The sequence below is a fragment of the Hermetia illucens genome, chromosome 5 (assembly GCF_905115235.1).
Source record: "Hermetia illucens chromosome 5, iHerIll2.2.curated.20191125, whole genome shotgun sequence".
Taxonomy (NCBI): domain Eukaryota; kingdom Metazoa; phylum Arthropoda; class Insecta; order Diptera; family Stratiomyidae; genus Hermetia; species Hermetia illucens.
Window position 1 is genome coordinate 3,826,810 of NC_051853.1, and position 23,353 is coordinate 3,850,162.

At 46.6% G+C, this 23,353-nt stretch overlaps 1 protein-coding gene across 10 annotated transcripts in view; it reads left to right on the forward strand.

Moving 5' to 3' along the window:
* LOC119656644 (zinc metalloproteinase-disintegrin-like jararhagin) overlaps nt 1-23,353 on the forward strand; it is a 973,582-nt gene that overhangs the window by 919,535 nt on the left and 30,694 nt on the right. For 7 of the 10 annotated variants that reach the window (XM_038063100.1, XM_038063098.1, XM_038063092.1 and 4 more), the window contains 2 exons: nt 7,327-7,984; nt 8,196-8,537. In XM_038063100.1, coding sequence (XP_037919028.1) covers nt 7,327-7,984; nt 8,196-8,537 — 1,000 coding nt within the window. Of the gene's footprint in view, nt 1-7,326; nt 7,985-8,195; nt 8,538-23,353 lie in introns of those variants that run through there. The other 3 variants (XM_038063097.1, XR_005250066.1, XM_038063101.1) reach the window with 3 other exon arrangements.

The window sequence follows — 23,353 nt, forward strand, 5'->3', positions numbered from 1 at the left end:
TTTTCCAATGGATCCTCCCTAATTTACTGATATCGGAAGTAAACGTCAATATCACCAAGCCGTTGGGAATCACCATCACCTTCACCCCGCTCCTGTTCAATATGCCTAGAACTCGATCCATCCCTATCAAAAGAGCACCGGGAAGATCAAGTGACTTCCTTTCAGATCAGATTGGATTACCCTGGATCCTAGCGCGGATACAATCCAAAGCGTAAGACCGCCCCGCCCCCCTCCTCCCAATCCCGTTCTGTTTAGAACCTAATTGATGGACTCAAAATATTTTTTTCATATTAAGTGGAGCCGGCTTATTTGTACTGACTGTAAAATACTTCCTTTTAAGTCCATCAGTGATTTATTGTCCCAAATGTACCTTTCAGTAGCAACTTGCTACCTTCATCAGTGGGTTATTGGCAACAATGTCCCGAAAAATTGAAGCCCTTTATGGTTAAAGTAATACAAAAAGACTCTAGTCAGCCAGTAGTTGCTGAGGAACTCAGCATCTCACAGTCTGATTATGCAACACGCGGAGCGGAACACTTTCACCTTTCCGTTCCTAGCTCCAAACCGCACTTTATAGTCCGCCTTTTACAGTCCCTGTAGACACTCCCCATTTATGCTGGAAGTACAAAAGGTTGGCTATTCACCAGGGGTTGCCTTTCGGTGATCACCGCCCAGCTGACCATGGGGATCCTGGCGCTTTGAAGACGCAAGGATTGAAACAGCTTGTACATATCCATACATATCTTCAGCAAGTAGATGCGAGCGACTGCCCACTTAAAATTGAGTAAGGAAATACTCAGTCTCACCATGCTTCCGATTCAGCCATGCACCTAAGTTGCCGATGAACCGCGCAGTCCATCTGCCTCTAGTTTCATTTTGCCAAGAGAGCTGCCACTCGTCTAGAGTGTGTTGCCGTTCTTCGCGAGCAACCACCTCCCTTGGCTCATCTCCCTTGCGCTTGTATATGGCCTGACGCTCCCTAGCAAGAAGGGCAACGGGGATAACTCCCGCGATCACCATCACGGCCGGTTCAGAGACTGTGCGGTACGCAGACGCCACCCGTAAAGCTCCCCGTCTCTGTACTTGCGCGAGGCGTTTACGATATACCTCCCCGTTAAGAGCGCCAGCCCATACCTCTGCGCCGTAGAGCAGGGCAGACTGCGTTGAGCTCATCAAGAGACGTCGCTTACTAGACGTAGGACCCCCAATGTTTGCCATTAGCCTACTTAACGCTGAAACTCCAGCCGCAGCCTTGTTCGCTGCTGCTTGGATTTGCTCAGAAAAGCTCATCTTTGAGTCAAGAGTCAACCCAAGGTTCTTTACCGCTGATTTTGACTCGAAGATCGACTCGCCGTACGATATGGGACGCAGGGTCGGAATTCTCTTTTTAGTCAGGATGACTACTTCGGTTTTTTCCAGTGGAAGGTTGAAACCATGAGTAGTCATCCATCCGCTTACCCGTCGCATCAATATGCCGAGTCTGCTTTGCGCCTGTTCGACAGTGCGTCCGGCAACAAGCGCTGCGACATCATCTGCGTAGCCGACCAGGCGCGGACTCCTCTGGCATGTCGAGTTTAAGCAGACTGTCATAAGTAGCGTTCCAGAGGTCCGGCCCTAGGATGGATCGCTGTGCTACCCCCGACGTGACCTCCATCCACCTTTGACCCTCTAGTGTTTCATAGAGCAGGGAGCGGTTCCTCAATATCCGTAAGAGATAGTTCGGCACGTTGAAGGTATTGTCTAGTGTGCCTAGAATCTCTTTCCATCTTACGGAATTGAAGACGTTTCTGACGTCAAGCGTTACGAGGAGCACCACCCGCCGAGTTCGGCGGCTATGTGCCTCTGCTCATTGAACGGCGTCCACGACTTGCATGACAGCATCAATTGTCGATCTCCCTGCCCTAAAACCAAACTGCCGGGGAGATAAATCTCCGGCAGCGCGTATCGCTTCAGCGAGTCTACTTCTGATGAGCTTTTCGAGCACTTTCCCAGCAGTGTCAAGCATACATTGTGGGCGGTATGAAGACGGCAATTCGGGGTCGCCTTTCCCTTTAGGGATCAGCGCAAGCCTCGCAACTTTCCAACGAGCAGGGAAAATGCCCTCCTTCAGGCAAGCGTTGAATGCGCCGAGCAGTAGGTCTGGCCGGTGTTGGAATGCCAGTTTGTATACCTCTGCTGGAATACTATTGGGTCCTGACGCCTTCTTGGTTTTCATAGAGAGGACTGCCTGTTCCAACTCTTTTATAGAGAAAAGTGGACAGTCCTCTGCGCTCTCCGCACCGACGTCACCATCCCATACGGGGTGGGCAGGGAAGAGTGCCCCCACAATGCGGTCCATCTGCTTGGCCTTAAGTGAACAAGGTTTCCGCAGAGCCCCGATTTTTCGGATTATCAGTTTGTAACCGAATCCCCACGGATCCCCATTCACCTCGTCGACCAGATCTTGCCAGCAGCGAGCTTTGCTCTTGTTTATTGCGCTGCGGAGTCTCCTTTTGGCTGATTTGTACTGCATCATTATGGTACATGCCTCCTCCCGGTCGCCTAGACGTAGTGTTAAGCGGCGGAGCCTGTGACACTCCTTCCGGAGCTTTGCGATTTCCACTGTCCACCAATACATGGAAGGTTTGCCGCGCCTCGATGTCTTCCTGGGCATGGAGGCTCCGCACACCGTCGTTATCACGTTCATAACTAAATTTACGACAGTGTCAGCTGCGGCGCCACCGCCCCCAGGAGTACCCTCCAGCGTGGCCCCACCCGTTCCCAGAGTTTCGTCAAACTTCCCGGTGTTCACCTTCGCGACGTTCCATGCACATGTAGATCGCTGGGGTGGCGCACACCGAGAGTTTGTGTCCACCACTTCGAAAGCAATGTATTGGTACTGACTTGCGGAGAAGTCTTCCAGAACTCGCCACCCGTCCACCAGCGACACCAGCGTTTCCGACGCGAAGGTTACGTCTGGAATGCTTCCCTCGCAGCCCGGGCGCCGGAACGTTGAGGTAGATCCGGTGTTTAGAACTACCAGTCCTGTTCTCGCCGCCATTTCCAGAATTCGTTTCACTCTGGAATCTGTGTGAGGCATAGCCCATTCAAGTGCCCTAGCATTGAAGTCACCCCCGACCAGGATCCGCCCATCCGTGCTTAAGATAGCGTCCTCCAAAGCCTCAAGGCTCCGACGAAAGTCCGGCATCGTCTCATTCGGCGTAAGATAGACACTAAAAAACATTATCCCTAAACACCGAATCCAGACAAAGCCGTCCCCTCGGCCTTGGGCAAGAACCCCCAGGAGGGTGCCGTCCCGAACCCAAATGGCAGCGGTACCTGATATCTCTGGGTGCCATGAAACTGGGCCCTTGTTTCGGTACTGCTCACTGATGAGTACTAAATCAGCTTTGGTCTCCGCAGCGAACTGCGCTAGCAACTCGTGAGCAGTTGCACTCCGGTGCATATTGATTTGTAGGATGCGAATCATGTTGACCGTATCCTAGCTCTTTCCAGTTCTGCTCTGAAAACTGGACACCGCCCCGATCCCCCAGTGTCCGCGATGCTCTCATCAATCGCACCGCGGTCCCTGCATAGGACGCAGTTTCCCTTTTCATTGCAGGTGTTCGCTTTATGGCCCGCCTGGTCGCATTTACGGCATGTTGCCCTTCTGTCAGGTCCCCGACAATTTGCAGATGTGTGCCCCTAATCCAAACATCTGTAACATTTGGTTGGGGCGGCCCGAATTCATATCCTACACACTACCCAACCAATTCGTATTTTCCCGCTGTTTAGAAGCTTCCTCGCGTATTGCTCGGCAACTTCCACCACAGCGAGTTTTTGGCCTCGGGAGTTCGCGGAGGTGATACCAATCCGGATATTGGTTACCTCCGGGCATTCGCGTTTGATGGACTTTTCTACCTCGTTCTTTTCCGTGAGACAGTCAAGGTCTCGGATTTCCAAAGCACACGTGGGTTCCAGGCTGGAAACCAAAGCTTTTTCTCCTAGAAGCCCCTTGACTGCTTCACAGAACGTGAGTTTATTTATAGCCTTCGGGCCTAGTTCGACTAATACTCCACCACCCTTCGTTTTACGTATGGAAGACACTTCCGCTCCGTTGTCTTCGAGTTTGATTTTGAAACGGATTTTGCTGAGGACTTCCGCAAAAGTCTTGCCTTCCGCCGGCTTAATAAGCAAAGCTGGTGGTCTAGTCCTCCTTCGTCTCCCCACCTTTTCATCTGGTATCCCGTCCTTCGTGTCCGCCTTAGTTTTAGGTAGAGGTTTTTCTAATGGCGCGACGTGTTGTTGTCCTTTGATCCTTTTCGCCTTCTTCTTTTCAGCCCTGGAGAGTACCTGAGTGAAGTCTCCTTCAGATGTCCCTTCCTCCTTTTGTTTTTTACCAAGTTCGCTCTGCAATGGGCTGTCAGCGATCCGTTTGGTACTCGTGGTGTTCTCCTCGGGAAGCGCGGTTGTTTCTGCTTCCTGCGGATTTTGTGTTACTTTCCATGTTCGCCTATAGTATGAAATCCTGTCCAGGAGCTCTTCCAGTTCCATTAGCCCGTTTTGCACCCCCTTGCCGTCGTTTTTCTGGAGGAACGTCGCAGATCGCATGTGCTTCACAACTGCCGTGCATTTCTTAATAAGTCTTTCCTCTTCAGCTTGCGCCAGAGTAATCAACAGTCCTCCCACTCGGCTTATATTCGAAACCATTTTATTAGTTTCGGCAGTTTCCACTGTGCCTCTTTCCCCAATTATAGCACTGTGCGGTATGATCTGGGTTCCTATCTGTGTTGCAGGTGCCGCATCACTTTCCGAGTCTTTCTCTCCGTCTGCGCGTCCCGATGTCTCGTCGGGTATTTCAACCCTTGTTGCGTCCTTCACTGGGCGCTGGGGCGAATGGCGCATTTTCGTGCTGCGAATAAACGCAACCAGCTCACTCTCCATTTCCACTATCTCCTCGTTTCGTTCGTTTTTATTCTCCATTTGAGTTGTTTACCATCGTGTACAAGGGAGCGGGCCGCAATAGTCAGGAGCGGGTATACCCTCGGGGACACAGCCCCTAGCCCAGTTCCCTGAGGCCTGACCTACGCTTAGTTGATCCCGGAATTCACAGACGGATCAGCGCTCGCTCGGGGCATCGCGGTCTACTAAAACCGGTTCAATGCACACTACCCGGCCAGGGTCCCGAAGGGGCTGGCTCCTGATACACGCCACAACTACCACCTAGGCAGGGCTAGGCTCACATCACTCCATCGCCGTCGACAGGGAGTTGTCGAGGGCTCCGGGGACTCCCAGTGTGTCCTGGCGTGTATCGGTCATTAGCAGTTCGCTCTTTACCGAGAAACTTTCTCGAGGCTACTACCTAGGATGTAAGTATTATGCCAGCTAGGGGGTCAGAACTACTTGCTCGGACACCTCTCACTGTCTCGACACTGGATGCCAGCAACGGGTCCTTCAATTATTCGCCTGGTATCATCACTTCTTCTTCTTCTATTGTTGCGTTTGCTGGGTCTATTTCTTGATCACCCTAGCTGGACTGACCACCAGGGTAAAGGTCTTACTTGGAACTGAAGGTGCCCCAGGTAGGCAAAATAAATTAGAGTCCGCATACTAGACACCGAGCTCACCATTGGTCACGTCGACCTATGTTCCATTAACCACTACTTTCAGTGCAGGGAAGAAAATCCCGGGCTGTTGCTTCTTGTTTACCTCCAGCCATATCTGCGTATCTTTAGAAACATGAGCAGCAGGCAAACAAGCGCTCCGAGGAGCCCAATTAGCGCTTGATGCCGGTACCGCTTTGATGCCACAAACTCTTAAGACCGTGACTGACGTTATGAGAGCAGGGAGGCAGAGTACAGCTCAGATCTTCAGAGCAGCCCGTAGTATTCACGAAGGAAAGCAGCTCTCCCACCCTGCAGCTAGAAATTTCTCAGAGGCCCCCAAAGGATGGTTTAGCTAGTGTAACCTGACTAGCTAGAGTTGGGCAATCGCAAAAGAAGTGCTTGACAGTTTCCCCCTCTTCTCCGCAGCTTCGGTAATGCAAATTGTAGCGTATCCAGAGCCTGACGGCATGATCCCCTATGGGCCAGGGCTCCGTGCAGACCGTTGTAATCTTCCTTGCATTTCCACGGGTCTGGCACAGGAGCTGTCGTGTTCAGATTTTGTTATAAGCGGGCCAAATCCTTCTTGACTTGGCACATCTGGTGAGCCTCCGCCACCTGAAGTTCGCGGCTGCTGAAGATGACCTTTAGCGCTACGCTCAAGGTAACCTTCTCCCATCAGCCTGGAGGATTTCGTCACTGAGTACAAGGCTATAATGACCGCTTGGCTGTTGGTCAGAAAGGGTATGTCACGCTTAGGGCTTGGATCATGCCTCAGCCATTGACAGGCTTCTAGTATCGCCCATATTTCCGCTTGCAACATACTGGCGAAACCGGGGAGACCATACGACTCAGATAATTTGTGTGTATTCGAGAAAACCCTAACAACGCTACAGACCATATTTGATTCGTCGGTGAAGAATACCGTGTCATAGCCTTACAACATGCTACCGGTTTTCCAATCTGTTCTCGTTGGAAAACCCACCTCAAAGTTTCTCATGAAGTTCAGTTTGCGTGTGACATAATCCATGGGTAATGTCCAAATTTCCCAAGGTAGTTCGTCTAAGATGTTACTATGGTCCTAGGGCTTCGCTGTCCAGCATCCGGACTCACGTAGTCTGACGCACTGCACGCTACAATGTATTGAATGTGGAAGTTTAGGGGGAGGAGATGCAGGAGTACAGTGGGCGCATCCGCCGGACAGGATTGCAGAGCCCAGTAACACCTGCAAACGCCGTTTTTTGAATCCTATTGAACCACATTTAGCTTCGAACACACTAAACTCTTCCATCACAATTTAATAGACAACTATGCATGCTTATATAAACCTAAATTATTTATGTACATCTTATTTTTTTTTTGGTTGCTACGATCTGCATGTTTGAAGTATCTTGCGCTATTTAATTAATCTGAATGCAGTTGCACCTCAAATACCTTTTTGGCTATGTAGTAGATTTTAACGCTGTTATCTATTCTCTCACTGTAAGTTTCTGCACTACAACTTGAGTAGGTACGCAATAAAATGAACGTTCAAATTATGAGCACATTGTACAACCTCAGGTTCGCACACTGCAATATATGGTATTTGGCACGCAGTTCAATGTATCTACACTTCGCACGATTTGCTTTTCACGTTGATTTGTTATGTAAAAGTAACTGCACCTTCCAGTGGAGAACTTCTTCTACTTGAAAACTAATGGCATAATTACGATTACGTAAGAAACTCTTCTTACCGACATTACAGAAAAGGGCATCCTGAAAAAGCACGGATACGGTCTGGTACTTGGGGAGCAGATGAAAGACAAATGGGGCGAGGATGGTCAATCCGATAATCTCGAACTGATCGCTCAACAGGATGGCACCTTAGTATCAGGGGCGGCAGCATCCGAAGTCGAGCGCACCTTGAAAAGCCTCAACGGATACCACGAAGATATCCTTGAAGCTCTACGCAATGCAGCTCATTCACACAGGGGGACGGGCGCCGGCAATACACCCGTCGGAAGCGGTAGCCTCAGCGAAGAGATGTTGCGAAAGACGCTCCAAGAACATACTGCATCCACCATGAGCTATGGTGACTACAAGGTGCGCCCCAGTTCGAAGGCTAGTTCGAAAGAGAATATTTGTGACATGGCGCAGCCCCACACGGTGCTAGTAGAAGGTGGCGTTCCGCAGGGTGCCATCCTGCATCATCATCGACCCCAGCATTTGCAGGAGGAGGAGGAACAACCCGCAACCGGCCCACTGCGAATACGAAATTTAGAAGACCTAATTAGACAATTAGAACATCATTCCTCTAGACATATGAGTCCGAGCGGTTCGGAAGACATTCGAATGTCTGAGACAGAAGCCGATCGCCATTATAGATTAGATAGTTCAGCCGCTTGTAGTGAATCCTCGCAAGGGTTAGTTTCCAGATATGTTACATTCAATTAAGCCTTTTTGCTTCGTGTTTTGTGTGTTCCTATTGGCCTTTTGGGTTGGATATAATGTTGATAAGTTTGCATAAATAAGAAATCACAATTTCCGTATTTCCATCCCCCTCATTTATGCAAATCTATTCGCATTATATTTAACCATTTTGGTAATCCTCAACTAATCGAATGTTCTTTGCAGTTCTAATCAACAATTAGCACAATCACAGAAAACAGCAACTATACTTCCGTCTTATAGTAGTCGATGTCGTCCACGTTCCGATGATGAGAGTCGCTTCGTCTATGGAAGGTATAGGCATCCAACAACTAGTAGGCATCCGCATCAATCACATTCACCGCATGCATTCGGTCATCATGCGCATCATTCGCACGCCCATGGTCATCAATCGCACGGGCCCCATTCATCGCATCATTCATCCCATACGCGTTTGCATCAAGATGACGAGGGCATCTACGAAAGTGCCGATCACCATGATCGTAATGTAGATGCCCGGGTTAATCGTGAAACGCCTGATAGTGAAAGGTAGGTTGCAAACACGTAAAATTACCAAACTAGTTTTTTTAGGCCCCGAACAAATGTTCCACCCCCGCTAATGTAGATTTCATTTTACAATGATAGGAATGTATGATGTTAGATAGTAATTTGAATCGATTAAGCCAAAATTAAATTTAGCAACGTTTGTGTTGCTGACCTGTCGTCGACCTGTTGCTGACCTGTTGCCGACATGTTGCCAACTTTTATGTTACAGCTGAGTTTCCATTCACTTTCATAGGGTTGTCAGTTTTGGACGTTGCTATCATCATACCGCGGTTTTATCTGCAGACATTTCAAGCATTGCAACGCCCTTCAATTGACCATATATGCATCTGCCGTGGTTTCACTTCCGCTAGATTGCCAAAATTTAATTTATGCTTGTTACTTGCACTATTTTTATTTTATTTTTAAGCTCCATATAAACGAAAACAGTACAGAGGAGCACCGTTGCATCAATGCCTTATCCAAGCACTTTCCATAAATCTTTAAAAGGGAAGCTCCAGTTCCTCCGTCAGTCCATCCTATCGTGCCAAATAAAGCAACAAATTTGCAAATTACAGTGCCCAGCATTCCTGGTTCGTTGACGCAAAAGAGGTCCTTAACAATACCCAGAATGGTGGATGTTATTGGTTGACAGCTAGGATACTATAACGACTGCTCCTAAGCATGATCAATACTCTATCCATTCTGGCAGTTTCCCCAGTCTATACGTATCTATGAATGTTAAACCTCGAGACTCACTTCGATACTTACCACAATATAGCATGCGTAATTCTGGAGGTTTAGCTCCAAATGTGTCGATTAATTGGGATTCGCTTATCAGACACTTTTGAGTAGAATTTGGACGTAACCCGTCTGCGTTAGGGCACGACTTTACCACTTGATCTAAAAATCTCCGAGACATCGTGTGTAATATTTGGAATCTTCGGAAAATCCTTTGGGATGATAAGAGAGAGACAACCAAGATGGTGGTTTTTTCGCAATCTGCCTTAACGAGCCCGCAGACATCATTGTGACAGGCATAACGTCCCATTCCCACCCTACAAGGTTCATAAGCACCGCATAATGTTAATGTCCTCAATACGTTCGACGATTCTCGAAACGTCATGCCGAAACTCCGCTTCCATGCATTAGTTCAGGAGAAGGAACTACTGGGAAATGGTATCTCGGAAATCTAAGTTGATACCTTGCTTCCCTGAGCCCCAACCACGTTATCATTTAATTTATCTGTTGGGCTCGTTATATCCACTTGACTCTAAACTTGGGGGACTGGTACGTAAATATTATCTTCGCCTTCACAATCGTCAAAAATTTTAGGTGCCTAGACACGGCAGGATCCCAGGAGCCAAATTCAATGTTGCTTAGTATTTAATGTATTGTAAGAAGAACAAGCCTTTCAAGGACGTCAAGTGTTTTCCTACGCTTTGTAAGGAGCTCTATTTTCCAGGCTTGCGGGTACCCTTAGATTTCTCATCAGGTTTACAGTGGCAATTCATTCCCCACCAAAAAATGATGGCGACCCCAACTGCTGAAGGATACAGCGAACTACACCGACCGTGGTCCTCTTTTTCCTTGCTGTTGTTGAATTCCTGCTTGTTTGGAGCTTTTCGACATCCCGAAGCTTATATACTTTTCTTCGCCATCACACTGCAAGGCTTCTATTTTCATCCAACTGTGACGTATATTTGCAGCCACTTCAGATACTTTTGAAAAGGAAGGAGCTAAGCTTCTAGCTCTAAATCAGTTAGAGCACTCCTTACGGCCTTTTTGAATTAGATATTTTTTCCATGAGTTCGAATTTCACAGGACAACATGTTTAACGTAGATGCATGGATTTTTACGTTATTCAGTTGAGGTTGTCACTCAGGTTACTCATGCCAGATTTACCCAAATTGACAACTACTCAAATAGATCTCCGTATCAATCGACGACCACTTTAAAATTTGTTTGTTGATTCGTAAACAAGGCCTGCCTTTTATCAAAAATTATCTACTTTTAGTAGATTCATTGAACAATCCTGTCCTACCCCCGCGATTGTCTAAGCCGCGAATACGACAAAGATCACTGGGATTCGAATCCAATCTTTGTCAATGATTTTGGCGCGTTTGATGTAGCTTCTGCCAAAAAGATCACCGCGTCGATGTAGACAAGCTTTTGATTTCGCTTTCATTTCTCCGTCTAGGATTCCTTCCACTCTGGCTCACTGCAGGCGCCCCTCCTTCTTTGAGGAATAAATTGCTAGATTCGTCATATTTTCGAAAACCGGCTAAACTTTGGTTGATGCGCCAAATTTGGGATCGATGGATAGGGGTGATTTGCTGTACCTTCTACCAGGCTAAAGAGATAACCCAGTAGGGGTACCTGATTGAGCCTTTTTTCAGGGTTTCTTATTCACCAGGTGATGTCCGTAATGTCCGGGCAATCCAATAAAATGCGAGACTGTTTCGGTCTCTTCGTTAGAAAATCTCAATATTGTTTTTTCAGTGTCCTCGTTTTAAATTTAATTAGTTTCAGAGTTCTTATTCGCCGTTTCTGCTGGAGTATTAATTTGCTAGTCCACCGATGTTTCCCCTCGAAAAGTTAATTGCTTGCTGATCCCAGCATCACATCCCTTATAGTTGTCATAGTTACAACTTTGCTGATTCCAAATAAAGCCTCCAACCCCATAACTGGTATTTATCTCTTTCTTAGAAGTTCAACCCCAAATAAAACCGATGGATGCGCAAAAATTCTTCCTCTTTGGGGGGATACCTGGTACTCCGGAGGTTCCGTTCGCGATACTATTCACTCCTAATACCATTGACCAATTGGCGAAAGATTCATAACAATTTGGGTTATTGTTTTTTTCGATTATCAATCGGGTTCGGAGTTCTAGTTTTCCGAGAGGGAACCCCCACTAGACCCCACTACCAAGACAAGTTGGTAATCGTTGTGAGACCAAAAAAATGAAGGGATTATCTCTACCTCCTTGTTTTACTTTGACTGGACTTATCGATAAAGTTAGATTCACTTTCACCTTTCAACCTTAACTGGTTCGCTCTACAGGATGTGTCAGGGTTTATCATTTTAGATAGGGCCATTTTCCACTTACATTCTCCACGTGTCGTAATTCTTCTTCGTTAGGATATTAAGTCTCATGTAACACATTAAGTTGGCTTGCACTATTTTATCAGAGTATAAGACATTCTTCTGATTAGATTCTCTTAATTTAGCACAGTTCCCAGGACTTATAAGCATCCTCATCAACAGGCGAGCGACAAATGGACGCGATTTATTATAAAACTCAACACCATAATCATCATCACCAACTCCGCAGCAACTGGGGTCCGGTCTAGTCCCGAACCCCATACATCCTAGTTATTTCCAGCAACTGTCTGGCGTTCTATTGACCTACGCAACGCCTCTATCTAAGGCAGGGTCTACCTCGCCTTCTTTTCCTACTATAAATGCTGCTCCTTTAGACTTTTTGGGCTGGACCATCCCTACCAGCAATGTACCCAATTTTATTCACAACCGAACGATGTCCATGTCGCTTATAAATCCGTTGGTCTGTGGATGGTAGAGCATGGTTTGAACACGGTCGACCCCTAGAAAATGGATGAGACTATTGAGTCAGTTGTGATGAAGTAAGGTACACCAAATCTAAACATCCAGTGGTCGTAGAATGCCCTGGCGATAGTCTCCGCTGAAGTTTCTTCGACTGTATTAGCTTCTGTCCAATGTGTGCATCTGTCGATCATGGTCAGGCAGAACCTTTTCCCTCGGAAGAGTGGCCAATGGTGTTGAGGTGAACGTGCCTGAAACGTCCTGCTGGTGGAATAGCTCCTTTGGTTGTGAAGGTGTGCTTTTAGATCTTCGATCTTTGGCAAGCTCGCGACCATTCTCCAATAACATGTTTGGCCAGAAGTAGTGTTGAGACACAAACTTTCGAACAGCTCGGATGCCGTTGTGGCTGAGCTCATGAAGGCTGCCGAAGATGCTTCTTCTGAAGTCGGCTGGCCGGCTGGGATAGGGCCGTAGTTTTTAGGTTGTTTCGCGGAGGTTCCCGTTCCGGGGATGCCCATCCATTGGAGTCGAAGGTTCGATTTAGCTGCAAGTCCCTTAAGGATAAGCTATCTCTCTGGTGCTGGCCAATCTAGTTGCATCTTTAGGTAAACTTATTTCTTCCAACCTTGAGTGTGCATCAATGAGTGTGTTGTTGTTTCCGCTCTGGTGCCCTACATCGGTGATGAAGTAGCTAATGTAGACGAGTTGCCTGCTTCTTCTTAGTTCAATATTTGACTTCTGGTTAAAGACGAACACCAAAGGTCTGCGGTCTCAATATCCGCAGTAGGTAGCATTGGGGTATGGAAACAATTTTCCAGTGCCTCAAGTATGTCGCACCACCACGCAGAATTAAAGGGGTTTCTTAAGTCGAGGGTCACAAAGACCACCACTCGCCGACAGTGGCCACTGTGCCCTTCAGCCAGTTTTACTACTTGGATCCTCCTCAATGGCATCAATTGTGGATCGCCCCGTCAGTCAGTCGTGGCTTGATGAGTTTCTCAAGCAGTTATCCCGGTGTGTCCAACATACTGAGCGGACGATACGCTGACGGCACCTCTTATTCGCCTTTGCCCTTGCTTATTAAGTTTCGCAACCTTCCAGCGGGAGGGAAAACACTCGCCGTCAAAAGTGCGTTGACTGCGGCGAATAGCAAGTTCAGCTTGTATTTACAAACGAATCCCATGGCTCTCTGTTTACGTCGTTGATTAGCTCCTGCCAGCAACGTGCCATCTGCCATCAGTAGATATTTACCTGACGGCAGAACATTGGGAAGAGCCGTTCGCCACTTAGAAGGAAATATACTGATGATCACTGGCCTTCCAGTACCTTGCATCGTTGGACCGCTGACACTAATGAATCCGTATCGGAAAAATGATGACCATATTCCAGGCGGAGGTATGTACCATTTTATTGGCAGCAGAAGAATGTTTGCATTAAAACATTCCTGGTAATAGGGAAGCTGACAGACAGGCTGCTTGCCAAGGTTCTGAATCCACAATGGCGGGGCCACAACCAGCTTTTGGCATCCGGCCATCTACTATCAAATCTACTCTGAAAGGGGAAATGGTAAGCATTCACGCAGCCGAATGGAGAAATTTGAACTTCTGCTGGCAGGCGAAAATCTTTGTGAAGGAACCCGAGGCCGCATTTTTGTTATATCTTAAGAAGTGGGGCATGAAAACCTTATTCGAGCGTTCAGCAGGACACCGCCCCTCAAGCTACCATATGGAAAAAATCGGAGTGGTGGTCTCGGCCTTATCCAGTCAATGCGAGGAGAAAAAAAACGCCCATGCACTTCGTACGCAGTATATCGCCAGTTTGAGTTTGCTCGTTGTTAAAGAACTTCCCCGAAAGATCTCCCTTCGTTCGACTTATTCAGAATGGCTTCACTTTTTCTTTGACGCTGATGTCTTACTCGACTTCGACTTTGCTCCAGTGAAGCTACTTCTGTCGGTATTCAACTTAGGTTGTTGTTATTGAATGTTCTCCTGTTTTCGACGCTACTTGGTCTGCTTGGTTACCTCCTCGAGGAATTCTTCCTGCTGCGTTCTCGTCGGCTGCTTTTTCCTCTCGCTTCCTTTTGACGGGTTTTTGTTCCCCCTCTGGCGGCTGAGGAGACTACGTTTTGCATAACTAGAGACTGCACTAGCGATATGCTTTTTCCTCAGCTCCTCTTCGGCTGTCATCCAGAAGTTTCAAGGTTGTGCAATAAGGTCAAGCAGTTCTTCCATTTCCATTATGCCATTTTTGACATCCATGGGGATGTTTTGCTAGACAATGGTAACAAGCAGCCTTCATTTTCCCTAAGACCACCCAACACTACGTAAATTGCTTTCTTCCTCTACTCTTGCCTTTCGGATTAGGTCCATCCTCTTTGGTGAGATGACTTCATGACATCTTTCCCCCCGCCCCTTTTGGTCGCCAGGACTATTAGCCTCTACGGCGGCACCCTCTTTTTCACTTCCAGTCGTCTTCTTCGTTGGGGCCGCAGGCCTTTCTACTTTTTCAGTAGGTGGCCTTCGTATCTTGGGGTTTTTCGCAAAACGATGTATAGTGGGGTCGCCAGAAGCGGTGAGCGTGGTGTATTACTGTTTCTTCTAAAAATTTCGGCTATTGCCGGTTGTGCCGTCGTGTTTGTTATTGTCATTGTTATTTGGATCCCAACTGCAAGCCGCTATCTCCACTAGAAAGTGCAGTCACCTTAAATGATCCCCGTGATTGCCTATGCGAACAAGGAGGTCATGCGTGGATTGGCATAATTGCTTATGGGAGTTTGTGTTCAGAGCCGAGATCAGACGCTAGTCAGAAGTCCATCACAACTGAGCTTGCTAACTTGATGGTGTTATAGCTTTGAACGTACTTGCAGCTCCGCCATGGCTATTATCGGGACAAAAGTAATCGTAACGTTAACCGGAAAATCGTTTCCAGAAGATGTCAATCACGTGTACTAAGGTAACAGAATGCCACAGCTGTCAGCACGTATGCAACCTATTCCAAACCGTTTGCCAAATCATAAGCCAAGCCAGGTCGTTGTCATTGTCGCCGCTCATGTTAGTTCACCATCAGGTTGACTAGTGGTTATCCGGGGCTACCAACTGGGAAGTGTGAATCGACTTGATTCAGAAATAACAAGGATGCTTACTATCCAGCAACTTTGTCCTGTCTGCCCGAACCCGTTTAGCCCCGGGACGCCATGCCACCCCTATACGTTTTGGTATTCTTCAATTATGTTGAAAGTGATCCAGTTTCGAAATTTCTTTCTCATTTCACGTGACACTGGTAGTTTACCAATCCACAACGCGTTGTCATTGCAAATTTTATCGAAGCTATGGGAACATATATCTCGAAAACGGGCTCTGTCGTTATTTTATCGGTAAAATCTCTAAATATGATTTTGATATCATACCTTCATAGAGAGTATCTTTCTCCGTCTCTGAAGTTGCGTGCACAGTAGTTTTCAAAACCGATAACTACAAGAAAATTTACCCTGAACTCGCAACACAACTCAGCAGCAGGTTTTGATTTTCCATGAAAATATATGCAAATCATTTGTCCTTTTCCTTTGCCGGGTCAGTCGTTGTGTTATCAGTTCAGTCCGAGGCTCCCTCAGTGGCTTCGTAACGCCCCCTCTCTTCTCTTAAGGACCACTTGGTACAGTTTTTTTCGAATTCTAGGCCCGGGAGACTCAGCTCTTCTTTCTGTGTCTGCAGTTTTCCGGAGCAGGAACTTTCAGCGATCACCACATGTAAGTGGAGATAGAATTGGGTGGGTTGGTGTTAGCTCAGCTGGCGTTTGCCAAGTTTCGTGCTCCTTCAGGGGTACCAACCCATGTTTTGCCCTGGGGCCTATATAGTAGGTACTACCCTATGACTGAAACAAGGAGCAATGAGTGTGTTGTATACATGTGTGTCTGTCAATTCAAAAATTCGAAACTGTTTTGTTCTCTTCATTAAAAAGTTTGAATATTGCTTGTTCAGTGTCCTAACTTTAAGCTTAATTAGTTTCAGAGCTTTTATCCGCCGTTTCTGCTGGAGTATTAATTTGCTAGCCCACCGATGTTTCTCCTCGGTAAATTGATTACTTGCTGATCCCAGCATCACATCCCACAAGGTTCTCATATAACTTTGCTGATTCCAAATAAAGGCTCCAATCCCACAAATGGGGTTTATCCCTTTCTTGCAAGTTCAACAAGTCGGTAATTCATCATCATCAACGGCGCAACAACCGGTATCCGGTCTAGACCTGCCTTAATAAGGAACTCCAGACATCCCGGTTTTGCGCTGAGGTCCACCAATTCGATATCCCTAAAAGCTGTCTGGCGTCCTGGCCCACGCCATCGCTCCATCTTAGGCAGGGTCTGCCTCGTCTTCTTTTCCTACCATAGATATTGCCCTTATAGACTTTCCGGGTGGGATCATTTTCACCCATACGGATTAAGTGACCCCACCGTAACCTATTGAGCCGGATTTTATCCACAACCGGACGGTCATGGTATCACTCATAGATTTCGTCATTGTGTAGGCTACGGAATCGTCCATCCTCATGCAGGGGGCCAAAAATTCTTCGGGGGATTCCTCTCTCGAACGCGGCCAAGAGTTCGCAATTTTTCTTGCTAAGAACCCAAGTTTCCGAGGACTGGCAAGATCATTTACGATACGATTTCATCATCGTAGCTGTTATCGGTTGTGATTTTCGACCCTAGATAGGAGAAATTGTCAACGGTCTCAAAGTTGTATTCTCCTATCCTTATTCTTCTTCGTGTTTGACCAGTTCGGTTTGATGTTGTTGGTTGATTCGTCTTCGGTGCTGACGTTGCCACCATATATTTTGTCTTGCCTTCATTGATGTGCAGCCCAAGATCTCGCCCTAGTCGCCGCCTGCTAGATCTGGATGAAGGCAGTTTGTACGTCTCGGGTGGTTCTTTCCTTGATGTCGATATCGTCTTAAGAGTGATCCTGCTGCTTTTATCTGGCCTCGCACATTGGTCAGGGTCAGCCTAGTCAGTCTTATTAATTTCGTCGGGATACCGAATTCTCTCATGGCCGTGTACAGTTTTACCCTGACTATGCTATCATTCTCGAAACGTCATCCCGAAACTCCGCCTCCATGTATTAGTTCAGGAGAAGGAACTACTGGAAAATGGTATCTCGGAAATCTAAGTTGACGCCTTATTTCCCTGAGTCCCAACCACGTTATCATTCAATTTATCTGTTTGGCTCGTTATATCCACTTGACTCTAAACTTGAGGGCCTGGTTCGCAAATATTACCTTCGCCTTCACAATCTTCCAAAAATTTTAGGTGCCTAGACACGATAACTTTTTTTAATCCCAGGAGCCAAATTGAATGTGGCTTAGCATTTTGTGTATTATGAGTAGCTGCAGAACAAGCCTTTCAAGGACGTCAAGTGTTTTCCTACGCTTTGTAAGGAGCTCTATTTTCCAGGCTTGCTGGTACTCTTAGATTTCTCATCAAGTTTGCAATGGCAATTCATTCCCCACCAAGAAATGATGGCGACCCCGACTGCTGAAGGATACAGCGAACTACACCGACCGGGGTCCTCTTTTTCCTTGCTGTTGTTGAATTCCTGCTTGCTTGGAGCTTTTCGTCACCTCGAAGCTTATATACTTTTCTTCCCCATCACACTGCAAGGCTTCTATTTTCATCCAACTGTGACGTATATTTGCAGCCGCTTCAGATACTTTTGAAAAGGAAGGAGCTAAGTTTCTAGCTCTAAATCAATTAGAGCACCCCTTATACCCTCCTTTAGAATCAGGTAAAAAGGGTGATCATAGCCTTTTTCCATGAATTCGGATTTCACAGGACAACTTTTTTAAGGTAGATGCATGGATTTTTCCGTTATTCAGTTGAGGTTGTCACTGAGGTTATTCATGCCAGATTTGGGCAAATTGACAACTACTCAAAGATCTCCCACAAATGGTGTTTATCCCTTTTATCTTAAGTTCAACGCGCAGTTAAAACCGATGGATAACCAAACCTTCTTCATCTTGGGGAGACACCCGGTACTCCAGAGACTCCGTTCGCGATACTATTCCCTCCTGATGCCATTGACCAATTGGCGAAGGATGCATAATAATTTGAGTTCATGTTTTTTCGATTATCAATCGGATTCGGAATTACAGTTTTCCGGAAGTTAGCCCCCACTAGATCCCTCTACCAAGACAAGTCGATAATTGCAAAGAGAATAAACAAATTTAGGGATTATCTCGGGCATTTTTTTTTTTAATTTGACTGGGCTTATCGATAAAATTAGGTTCACCTTTCAACCCTAACTGGTCTGCTTTATAGGCCATTTATCTTGCCGCCAGGAGGTAACTTTACGTTTAATATTTTATGTCAGGATTCCTCATTTTGGATAAGATTGTCTTCCGTTTACATTCTCCACGTTGAGTTGTCTTGCACTTCTTTATCAGCGTATAAGACATTTTTCTGATTAGATTCTCCTAATTTAGCTCAGTTCCCAGGACTCATGAGCACCCAGATCATCGGACTGAGCAATGATAGCGCTTTTCAAAAGTAGGTCCCAGCATTCCACACATCCGTGGTTGGTAGAGCGTGGTTCAGATACGGTCGATGCCTAGGATAAGTTCGACTCGAATTGACGTCCTTAGTCGGTTATGATGCGGTAAGGTACACCGAATCTAGCTATCCAGTGGTCGTAGAATACCCTAGCGATAGTTTCCACTGAAATTTCTTCGACTAGAATAGCTTCTGCCCAACGTATGTATCTGTCAATCATTGTCAGGCAGAAACTTTCACCCTCGGGCGCAGGTAAAGGGCCTATGGTGTCGATGTGGATGTGCTCGAAAAGACCCGCTTGTGGAAAAACTCCTCTGGTTGACAAGCTATGCAAGCTAGCAACCATTCTCCAATATCGTGGTTCATGTTTGGCCAGAAGTAGCGTTGGGACACAAACTTTCGAGTAGCTCGGATGGCGGAATGGCTGAGCTGATGAAGGCTGTCGTAGATGCTTCTTCTGAAGTCGGCTGGCGGGTAGGGCCGTGGGTTTTGGGTTGTTTCACATAGAATAGAGGTTTCCGTTCCTGAGATGTCGATCCATTGGAGTTGAAGGTTCCCAAGACTCGTTGGTGAAGTGCAGCTCCCATACCGTATTCTGAGACATCACAGTCTAATGATATTTCTGCTTTTGGGTCTGGATTACTTAGTAGTGTAGCCTTCTGAAGATCTGCAGAGTTTGGCCGGAGGATCGGAAACTTGTGGTTCTTCTTTGAATTGTGTAGAAATGCGTTTAGCTGCTTCTGTATAGTGTTTGCATGTGGAAGGCATCTTCGGTAAAAGTCCAGTATCCCGAAGAACCTTCGTAGCTACTTTATGGTCCCCGAGTGAATTCGAGCAACCCAAATGGCATTATAATTGCTGTTTTCAGGATCAGCACCTGCTATTGGAATCTAGAAGTAAGCTCGTTCCAAAATGAGCTTATGTCTGCCGCGTAGCCCCACGTTGAAGTCCGCTATGTTGAGCACACCGTACCTATCAGGTACAGTGTATGCGTTAAGCCGACGGTAGTCGCGGCAGGGCCGAATAGTGCCGTTCCCCTTTTCCACGATGTACAGAGGACTCGATCAAGGGCTGTTGGATGGTCGGCAGATTCTGTGGTCCATCAACCACTGGAATTCTTGTTTTGCCGATTGATACTTTGCCGAGGGAAGTCTTCTAGCCTTAGCGGCTACGGGCTTGCCTTCTGGGACCGTCGAGACCGTGGGTAGATTGCTTTGGATCACTCCTCCTTTCGTACTAGGGCTGGTTTTACATTCGATTAGTTGTTGACCCTGGAGATCTACTAGAAGACCGTGGGTAGGCAATAGTAACAGTAGCCATCGCGGCCTCATGTTATTTTGTGGCGGCGGTCTCGATTGTCCTCGGAGCTGTAGTTGGGCAATTTACTGGCGGAGTTTTGCTATTTCCGCCTCCCAAGCTGACACGACCGACATGGGTTGTAGTGCTCAGACTGTGGAATGCGAAGAGTAGATTTCGCCCATTTTAACCGCTAAGGCTCCCAATTTGTCCAAGTTTGTTTGTTTCGAGGTTTGTAGGATCTCCTGTGTACGCGATCATCGGTCGCAAGTGAACCGGCAAGTAATCTCAACTGGCGAAGAAATTGAGAATTTTTCTCATCTCCAATTTCTCAGTCTTCCAAAAGTCATCTGATCCGCTTGCCTTCAATCAATCTATTCTTGAGTGCGTTGTAGTCATGGTTAAAACTTTATATTTAAGCGGAGACCTGTTGTAGTACCTCGAGGTCCAAGTTGGCAATAATCAGCTGAATTCCCATTTCGTCCTTCTTAATCCTGGAAGTGGTGAACACGGCTTCTATCTGGTAAAACCAGAGGGTAGGATCCGCTTCCCAGAAAGATTGAATGTGTGAGATCGGGCCTACGCTTTCCAACTCCATGGTTGCTGGATCTAACCTGTTGATGCTCTGAGGAATACCTCCAGTTGACACCTTGGCGTCGGTATCAGTCACCTTATTGCTCTAGAGTACGGAATTGTAGCAGATGACGCATCGTTTTGAGAAAAGCGGTTTTAATACTCTTTGTTAATTTTAGTTTTGAAAAAAAAAACTATTTTTATTTTGGGTTGCTCCACTCGAGGTCCCCATTTATTTGGTAGATTCGATGTCCTGCGTGGGCGAATTTCTGAGAGTTAGTGGTGCCGCAACAAAGGCAATTTGTATACCTCAAGTGATTCCTCACATTATGTCAATTCATCAGTATAGGCCAGCAATTGAGTAGACTTGAAGAGGATGATGTCTTTCGTATTTGTTATGTTCAAAGTAATGTACCCTTCTTAATAGTGTTCCGAGAGTGATCCTACTGTCCCATCACAGTCCCGGGCAAGGTGTTGTCAGAGCCCACCTTGGCATTCAGATCACCCATCACGATCATAATGTCAGCTTTAGGAAGCCTCTCTAGAATTGCATGTAATTGCTCGTTGAAAGGATTCTTCTCCACTATATCGGAAGTCCCCGTTGATGCATAGCACTGTACAATTGTAATGCTCCTTAACCTGATTTGTCTCTGCTACCACTTGGCGAGAGTACAGAAGCACATTGCCGGAAGAGAGAGAGAACTACTTTCCAGAATGTCCAGTAATTATCCATTGATTCGTTGTCCCAAACTTTGAGAGCATAAGTTGACAAACCACTTGGTGTCGTTGTCTACCGGCAGGCGAAAATCTTTGTGAAGGAACCCGAGGCTGCAATTTTGTTACATCTTTAGAAGTGGGACATGAAAACCCTATTAGGGCTTTTAACGGGACACTGCCCCTTAAACTAGCATACGGAAAGAATCGAAGTGGTGGCCTCAGCCATATGCAACCAATGCGACGAGAATAAGATGGCCCTCCACTTCGTATGCAACTCTACAAGTATATCGCCAATTCGAGTTCGCCGGATGGATTTAACATCAACCCCAGCGTTGTTGCAGACTTCTCGAAGAACTTCCCCGAAAGATCTCCCTTCGTTCGGATTATTGAGAATGGCATCTGACCGTGGTTTGCCTCTTCACGTTTTCTTTGACGCCGATGTCGTAGTCGACTTCAACTTTGCTACTATGAAGCCACTTTAGTCGATATTCAACTTAGGTTGTTGTTGCTGAATTTTCTCCTGTTTTCAACGCTACTTGGTCCGCTCGATTACCACCTCGAAGAATTCTTCTTGCTGCGTCCTCGTTGGCCAATCCCCGCTGTTTTCCCCTGGCTTCCTTTTGTCGATTTTTTGTTCTCCCTCTGGCGGCTGAGTGCACAGCGTTTTGCGTGTGATAGTGATGTGATGTGCTTTTTCCTCAGCTCCACTTCGACGGTCATCCAGAAGTTTCGCTCGGTGAGATGACTTGAATTTCGGCTAGAGAGTTCGTCACATTTTTTTCCGACAAAGGGGGGTCACGCAGCTCGGAGTTTGCCATGTTTTCTCGTTCCCGCTTTTCCGAACTCGAACTCGATGGTGTCTCTCATTGTTGGTCGCCAGGACCCTTAGCCTCTACGGTGTCACTCTCTTTTTCACTTTCAGTCGCCTTCGCCGTTGAGACCATGGGCTTTTCTACTTTTTCAGTAGGTGACCGTCGCAACTTGGCGCTTTTTGAAAAAGGGATGTATAGTGGGATCTCCCATTTTAGCTGCCTGAAGTGGTGAGGGTAATGTAAATTTCGGCAATTGCCGGTTGCGCCGTCGTGTTTATTGTTGCTGCTGTTGTTGTTGTCATTGTGATTGGGTCCCAGCTGCAAGCCGCTATTTCCGCTAGAAAGTGCAGTCATTTTAAATGATCCCCGTGATTGTCTATGCGAGAAGGAAGGTCACGCATCGGTGAACACAAATCTTTATGGTAGTTTATGTTCAGAGCCGAAATAAGGCACTACTTAGGAGACCATGACAACTGAGCCTGCACCCCAAACTTAATGGTGTGATAGTATTGAATGTACTTGCAACTCTGCCAAGGTTGTTATTGGGACGGAGGTAGCTGTAACATTAACCGGAAAGCCGTTTCTACGAGATGTCACTCTCATGCAGCTCATATGCAACCTATTCCAAACCGTTTGCCAAATCATAAGTCAATGCCATACCAGGTCGTCGTCATTGTCGTCGCTCACGTTAGTTCACCATCAGGTTGAATTGTGGTTATCCCGGGCTACCAACTGGGAGGTGTGAGTCGACTTGGTTTGGAGATAACAAGAATCGTTGCCATCCAGTGACTTTACCCTGTCTGCCCGAAGCCGTTTAGCCCCGATTCCCCAAGCCACCAATATACGTTCTGATTAAGGTTGAAAGTGATCCAGTTTCGAAAACTGTTTCTCATTTCACGTGACATTGCTAGTTTAATAAACCATAACCCGTTGTCATTGCTAATTTTATCGAAGCTATGGGAAAATATATCTCGAAAACGGGCTCTGTCGTTATTTTATCGGTAAAATCTCTATGATTTGGATATCATACCTTCATAGAGAGTATCTTTCTCCGTCTCTTAAGTCTTCCCTGTAGGGACTTCAATGCTGATGAAGCTGATGTTTTGTGCATAGTCGTTTGCCTATGTTTTCAAAACCGATAACTACAAGAAAGTTTACTCCCAACTCACAACGCGCAACACCGTGATATCAACCTTAAATGGGGTCAGGGTATCGACTAACTGCTGAGCAGTTTTTGATTTTCAATGAAAATATATGCAAATTGTTTGTCCTTTTCCTATACCGGATGAGTCGTTGTGTTGTCAGTCCAGTCCGAGGCTCCC